The 8,149-nt window shown below is 41.9% G+C and overlaps 1 protein-coding gene across 1 annotated transcript in view; it reads left to right on the top strand.

The window, feature by feature from the left end:
* The window catches only part of LOC147753960 (uncharacterized), a 13,043-nt gene extending 6,101 nt beyond the window's left edge, over positions 1-6,942 (top strand). Inside the window, exons 2-3 of the mRNA XM_022836797.2 lie at positions 2,138-2,557; positions 2,857-6,942. Coding sequence (XP_022692532.1) covers positions 2,163-2,557; positions 2,857-4,498 — 2,037 coding nt within the window. The 5' untranslated portion in view covers positions 2,138-2,162 and the 3' untranslated portion in view covers positions 4,499-6,942. The remainder of the gene's footprint in view (positions 1-2,137; positions 2,558-2,856) is intronic.
* The last annotated feature ends 1,207 nt before the right edge of the window (positions 6,943-8,149 follow it).

The following is an 8,149-nucleotide window of genomic DNA, read 5'->3' as shown; positions in this document are numbered from 1 at the left end:
GTTAAATTTAACTTTTTGTCTTTTTCGCTTTCGACCATCTTTCATGTTTTGTAAAGGGTTCGGTTGTTGATACTTCGCTTAGTCTTCATAGGTCTTCACTAGGCGTCCATCTCTAACAACTTCTTGTGGACCGCCTCGTAGCCAGACTGCGTTGCGGGGCCGGTAAACATGCACAGAATACAGGCCTCGTTGATGACGGTTGATTCTAACGGCAGGTCAAGGCTCGTTCTTCACGTCTTTGATGATTCCTTTCGCCTCGTCCATTGCGGGATTTTTCTTAGCGATTGCCTACCTGCCTCGTAGCATTCGCTTCTGCAGCTAAACGCATGTTGAATGCAGTCACATTCAATTCAGATGGTATTCACTTTGAGTTCGCGTCCCGGGGGTTCTTAGGCATAAGTTGTTAACAGACAAACATCAAGTCATTGGCGGGCAGGAAGCAGACGAATTACTTAGAAAAGCTCGTTCTTAACCGCTTTCTTTGGCTGGATGCTTATCACTGCTGCTGTCTGCGCTAGAAACCGATAGAACATTATTGGGCCGCATTAGTTAAATGTTAGTCAATTGTATTATATATACACATCTAACGCTTAGTGGTGCCAGTTGGTCTAGTAGCGGAGTTTAGGCGCTGCAGCCTGCGTATTTTATGTACGATTTTTGTGATGTATACCATTATACATATATGTGGGCGAAATGCGCAAACATACAATAATAACCAATAGTGTTGCAAACGGCTTCTAGTGTAGCCAGCTTCCATATCTGTTGTAAACCACTGCTGAGTTGAGTGTAGCAGCGAATATGTCGATATATAATGAGGGTACTGGAAAACAATCAAATTTACAGTTAAAATGAACAGACGAAACTCAAAAAATCTTTCAAAGGTAATACCAATACCTGTAATATGATTATTTTCTAGGCGGTTACCTCCTACTGCGGCAATCCTGATAGGATACGTGTACTCAGGTTATTATATCTGCTTCTGCAGTCGATGTTACTGCTCATCATTTGAAAGCTGCTTATAGCGAAGGTTCGCACCTTGAGTCAAACCACGCACTTCGGCAGTTTAGCCGATTTAATCGGATACGTTGGGGAATAAATATATAGACTCTAGATACATCTTTGTGACGACGCGGACTTCTTCAGAGACAATGCGCCGTGTGATTACATCGTCTATAATAGAGGGACGGTTTTGTCTTGTACACAGATCCACTCATAGAGACATAATACACAGATAGAATAGCACCACCTATATCCACTCGATAGGTCGGATTTAGGTGGGCAGGGATCGTGGAGGGGCAGCAGCTTTTCTCGTGTATAGCCTTCTTTTGTTGTGGTCGCCCATCGGTTACCGAACAGGGTGCGACGTTCTCCAAGCTGCCGAAAAAAGGTTCAGTCCTCTTCGTGCGTTTCTTGAATATTATTCAACCGAAGAAAATGACATGCGAGATGAGAGAAGCTTCGGGAATATGAGTCTTACGAGCCGTCTGCTTTCAAAATAGGAAGTTAGTATCTAGTCTTACAACGGAACAGCGGGTCTCCTTTGTTCTGTTCAATTGGTGGGATTTTTGCGCTAGCCAGTTGGGTATACCATACAGACAGGCCTTCTCACGTATGATAGAAAAGGCTAGCATATAGCAACACATAGGAAAGGCAAAGTCAGTAAATGGTATGACAGTAAGGCGTTTATATCCGTTAGAAGCACGCACCATTCATAATGGTAATTTACTTGTTTACCTTAACTATTAGCCAATGAAAAAATGCTCTACAGAACCGATTAGAAGCGAACCTTATATCGTGATAAAGTGAAGAGCTTTTCATAACACATCGTGTACCCACTGATTCCCTACTTTGTGCGTAAATTTAAAGGTAATAGCTAAAAAGTGAGACATGTTGTAAATGTGTAATCTTATAATCGAAACGATGTAAAAGTTTATGATGTAAAAGTTATAAAGTTCCTGCTGGAGGCAAGGACATATCGACGATGTTTCTATAGTTCATCCTACTACTAATATTGCCCAATTTCGCCTCTACCGATGAGTAAAAAATAGACAAACGGCAACGGTAACGCTATTCGAGTTTGTATAAATGTAATTCAACCACGTAACTAATAGAAATGATAATGATATTCTTTTTTTAGGAGCTGTCAAAAATACCTAATCAGAATGACTGCCGTTATGTGCGGTTCAGCCAGTACCTCGACCACCGGTGTTAGCGTATCACAACAGCAGGAGTCGTTAATATCCTCCAGCTCGTCCTCGCAGCAGGCCTCAGCGCAAACTCAGCCACAGGCCTCGTCTGAACCAGAACAACAGGCGGCGGAGTTCCATCAACAGCAGAATCAACAACAACAACAACAACAACAACAGCAACAGATCTCTGCCTCCCAGCTTCAACAGAGGGTTGTAGCCCTGCAACAATCTGTTGGAAACCTCGCTCAACTGGATCTGCAAGGTCTGGCTGCCCTTCTACCGGCTGGCACCAGCATTGAGCAGTTGCAAACCATCAAGCAAAAGCTAGTTCAGCTGAACCAAATACAACAACAGCAGGCACAGCATAGGTGGGTGTTAACATGTAGGAAGTTGCAAATATTCTTTTAGCGTCATTCTATCAGATATACTACTTTGGTCAAATATTGCGTTTGGGACTTTTGCTTCGGGAACAACTATGTTTATATAAATAATCACGTGCAGAGACTAAAACGGTGCAAATGGTTTTTTCGAGCAAATTTGTAGTCAAGCTGTTGCTCAACCAACGAATTTAATGTGATGTTTTTATTCGTGTGCTTTTTTGTTCGCATTGTTGTTGTTATTGTTGTGTTCGTCTGCTTTTGTCCTTTGTGCTGTCTGCAACATACAGGAAGTTGGAGCGTTCCGTAAGTGAGCCACAGCCCCATTCGGACGTCAAGGATTTGAACACCGAGAGTGCTCTTTCGTCCGTCAACTCGTCCCGTTATAAGACCGAGCTTTGTCGGCCATTTGAAGAGAATGGCACATGTAAGTACGGTGACAAGTGCCAATTCGCCCATGGCCTGGATGAACTACGTAGTCTCACTCGTCATCCGAAATACAAGACCGAACTGTGCCGAACTTTTCACACCACAGGCCTCTGTCCATACGGACCGCGTTGTCACTTTATACACAACTCCGATGAAGCAAAACGACCAGCAGGAAGCGGATCGGCCGCCCTCAGTGGTGTATCCTCCGCCTCTTCGCAAGAGGCGCTCAACATGAAGATGCTTGGAATTAACACCCAACCACAGTCTCAACAATCATCTCATGGCGTGAGTGGAACATTTGACCACATTGGCCAGCAGTGTTCCTCAAGCGTTCAGCAAATTCAACAGCAACAACAACATCAGCACAAGGTCTTCACCCAGATGAACTTGATGCGGGCCCAGCATCCAGCAGCGGCAGCAGCCGCGGGTATGCGACCAACTTCACAACATCAACAAGCCGCTGATCTCCTATCGCACATGCAACATATCCCTGCTTCGGCTATTATAAAAAGCCGCATGCATGCTCTCCGTCCCAAAGCGCTGTCCATCGGCTGCATGAGCTTGGGTTCCGCCGGTGACCTGTCGCCTCCTGTCAGTCCCTCAATGTACGATGACCCATTCACCCCGTCGTACCTTAATGCCTCATCGCGTCAGAGTAGCAATTTCTTCTGCACAATGGCTTCATCATCCTCATCCTCGTCATCATCGTCCTCGTCGTCCTCGGCTTCTCCAAGCGTGTCGTCTGGTGACGTCTCGATGATGTACCATAGCCCTTCTCCGCCAAGTCTTAGTACTTCACCGTTGGCAGCACCTACCGCAATTAACAGTAATATGGCCGCTATGATGGCTGCAGCAGCTAGTGCGTCCCATGGTAACCAAACGATGTGCCCTGTTTCCGGTTTGCTAACACCAGCATCGTCGATGTCGATTTCCACGGGGACTCCGTCGCTAGGGTCGTCTTGCGGTAGCGCCAGTAGTAGCGCTAGTGGCTATGGGAACATTGGAACGTCGCAGCAGTCGCATCTGCCGCAGTCCCAGAGCCAACATCCATCGCAGCACACGCTCCTTAATCAATCGCAGCCTCACGCTCATCACAATCACACATCGCATTCGATGCTAAGTGGATCCATTCACCGCGGTGTCCCCATGAGCTTCTCATCAAGTTTCGGCGACCAGTTGATGTCGGCCCCGGCCGTGATATCGACGGCACCCATTTTCGAATTTCCCTCGGTAGCGTCTGCTCAGTCGAACGGCAATCTCAGCGAGCATCGCCGCGCTTTTCGCACTTTGACGCCGCCAAGTCCTCTGGAGTCCCTCGGGAATGATCTTGCGGATTCCTTGATTAGCGGCGGTGTAACGGGGCTTGCCAACATCAGCGGGCTGGCAGCGAGCCAGTCTTTCAACATAAAGAAGCCGATCGAATCGATGGTCAATTCCGCGATAGCATGCAGGCTTCCAGTGTTCGATCAGCTGGCGCGTTCAGGCGCTATGGGTGCTAGGTAAATGGGATGGACTTCGTAGGCTGAACGGGTAGATTAGGCAAGGGGATTCAACATCGATAAAGTCAGCTGAAATCAATGTCTTCTTGTCTGCTTTTTGACCGTTCTACTGGCATAGTTCAAATATGACGATGCATTTCTTATTGCTTCTTGTGTATACTCCTACACTGCTAGATGTACCAGAGGTTTGCCGGAGATTTCTGGGCATTACGATATACATATATATCATAGCCGATTTCAGTATTACTATTATTATAAATTGTCGTTAGTTATTCTCGTTTGATGTTGTGAATATCTGCATTGCAAGAATTCAGGTTGTCCAGCTGTTCTGCGAGGTGGAAAGGTTGGTTGGTTACAAGGTTTTAAGACCGCTATAGCCTTATCTCTCCTTAATATCACTAATTATTATCAAAAATCCTTGGCGATAAACCAAGGATTTTTACCACACACTGCGCTAAGCTGTTTTCGTAAACTAGAGTGGTTCTTCGTAGTGATTGATATAGAGGCTTAGTTTGTTGACCGTGTTAAGAGTAGCTGTTATGCGCAGCCACGAATGCGCAGAGGACTGGAAAATATTGAAGTGAAGTAAAACGACTTTAAAAGCTGGAAGCCCTTCAGAAGCAGCTCTGGTTTTCAGTAACGCCATAAGTTCACAGAGAATACAATCTACGTGCACAATTATGCTGGTGCAAACAGCCCATTTACGCATACAAATACATAATTTGATAGATGACAAAAACTTGGATATAAAGCTCATCTAGGTCTGTGTTGCGAAATTTACCATTATCATCATATGAGTAGTGAGAATCGTTGTGGTCATTGTGACAAGCAAACGCTTTTCTTCAATTCGATATATATATTATCAACAGCACAGACCTACTTCGGGTGCAAGATAATGACTAGAGAGCCCCTCGATCAAACAAGGTGAAACCCAGAGATAAGGACACTCTAGAACGCAAACGTCTAACAAGGATCATTGCATAGTGCGGATCCACTGTTATAGTAAAAAGAACGATATCAATAACACACAAAATATATACGAAGGGTAATTGTACTTCATACGCAGAGATTGGCATATTAGATATTACTCGAAGCGATGGCTGCTTGACATGAAGCGAACCGCAACAGAAGAAAACTATACACATATATAACTGGCATCAATAACATACGAACCGTCGAAAAGTAACAATTATTTCTCGGATCCACGAATACACCCAATGAGCGAAGCATGTGGTTAAAGAAACGCAGAAAAGTAATAATACTATATTTACGAATTTCTACAATAATTCTGTATGTATATATATATATATATATATATATATATATATATATATATATATATATTATTTTCACGCTGATCTCATTAATTTATTTTATGTATGGATATATATATATATATATACATACACACACATATATTCTAATAATTGCTATATTATATAATTATGACAGTAATTTTTTATACTATATATATATATATTGAGGAAAAAAGCAACTTATATATAGAGAGAATATATAAGGTGGGTACATGTATTCTAAGGGAAGAGAGAAACAAAACGGAATGATATTTAAGTTTATTCTAATATATCTTCTGAGACTGAGCGAATGATGTAAAGGTGGCTTGATATTATGTCGTAATTGTGTCAAGACATCCCGGCCGTTGTGTGCGAAATTGGCAACAATGAACCATTGTCGTCGCATGATCGAGAACGCAAACAGTATGTTTCATGTGAACGGTGCCGCGTAAATGATGTTGTAGTGCTTAAGAAAACACCAACAGAGAACAAAATCAATGAAAAATACAGTGTTTTAATGAAAAGAACTTGCCCAGGTGTCGAGTATGAGTGTCTGGGTGAAACTGTGAATTTCATACCCTTCAAGCTGCTGACAAAGCAAAGAGGGACAGGGACAGAGATAGTATTTTTGTATTTATTTTATTTATAAAAAAGAAAAAGGAAAAAAAATACCAGCTTCATACGCAGAGTTATGCAGTTGCAGGTTTTACGGGCGTGAGAGAGAGGGAAAAAAAACTATACTTGCGGAAATTATTGACTCACAACCACGTCAAAAATAAGATGTGACCATTCGAAACTCGGCATATGATAACAGCCCTGTTTGATCTTTGCCATTGAGTTCTCTACGATATGTTTATACTGTCAGCTTTTTTTTTTCTCGTGTTTTTCACTTAATCTTATTAAAAAATAAATCGTATTTATGTTCTGTGCCTTGTCGTATGACGAGAAAAACCTCCCCGAAAGTGCTTTTGTGGGAAACGAAAAACAGGAAAATCTATTTGAGTGGAACTGAATGAATTTATTGAGAGAGTATTGTATGTTCGGTGTGTCAATTTTGTGTACATCGACGTACTTAATATTATGATAATAATATTAATAATTATACTAATATTAATAATAATAATAATAAAAATAGAAATAATAAATATGCCGATGATGGGAAGTACTTTTTCTAATAAGGTAGGTATACTTGAATCTCCACCGAATTTCTCAACGTATAGAGAACGACAAAGATTACCGTTTCTGTAAAATATAATTATATTTTTCAATCAAAGTCTTAAAGTGAGAGAAAAAAAAAAAAAAAAAGAAAGTAAACAAACAGCAAACAAAAATTGGGACAGCTGTTTTTAATCGTTGACGTCCGTTTGGTGCGGAGCCGCGTAGGTTTTAATGGTATCAACGGTAAATTAAATAAAACAGACCTAAATATTATAAAACTATAATTACCGTTATATACCGTTATAATAACAATTTTCTAAATTAAAAAAGGAATACGTTGGAAAAGGCACGTTTGCTAGCAGATCCTCGAGGACATTTGTGGGGTTGGGTCCAAAATGTTTTTTCCTGCGTTAGAAACACATTCGTTACACAAAACGGACAAGCTACGGAAGATGTTGAATAAATGCAACTTGCGGTTTTAGCGCCCTGATCACGCAACCAATTCCGGTCCCGCTTTGCTTCGATCTCATAGAAGTCCCCATTCTTCTGCTTGATTGTTTCCCTATACCTCAACATTACTTCAGTTATAGCTGAAAACTGGTGACCATGCCATCAGTTTTTGGCTCCCCTATTCTCTCTACAAATCTTGCTGAACCGCAATTTAGGCCTGTTTTCGCAAAGGATTTTTTCTAGCCTTTACTTAATCGCTAATCAAATTCCTAGTCTACATGTCACTTCCAACTGAAGTGCTTCTTGTTTTAGTTGCGATGTTGCTGTTAAGCATTGTCTTCGACGGTTGATTCCTAGCATAAGATGAGCCGTCGACTTACGCTCCATTCCGAACCTAGATTTCCTTACTAGCCATTTAACTTAGCAGCCATATCAAACACGTTGCAATATACCATCATGGAAATGTCGCTCCTATCAAACGTTAACATTGTATTATACTTCAATAATCAAGGCTTCACGGCAATGTGGACTTCTCTGGTTTTTTCACGCAGTCTTAACTTCGCCCATTAAATGATCACTTGTGAACATTTAATTCCATCTGCCAATTGTTAGCGTCGACTTATATTGTTGTCTACAAGTGGCTTTTTTGACCTCACACGCATTCAAGAGTGGCGCTGTCTACGGCGTCATGGTAGATGGCAAAGCATTCGCACTTCCTTTGATATCTATCACAAGCACCAGTAATTCATGTT

Source organism: Varroa jacobsoni, unplaced genomic scaffold, assembly GCF_002532875.2.
Source record: "Varroa jacobsoni isolate VJ856 unplaced genomic scaffold, vjacob_1.0 scaffold_71, whole genome shotgun sequence".
Lineage (NCBI taxonomy): Eukaryota > Metazoa > Arthropoda > Arachnida > Mesostigmata > Varroidae > Varroa > Varroa jacobsoni.
The sequence above is the reverse complement of the archived record's forward strand: the minus strand, read 5'-3'. Positions and strand labels throughout refer to the sequence as shown.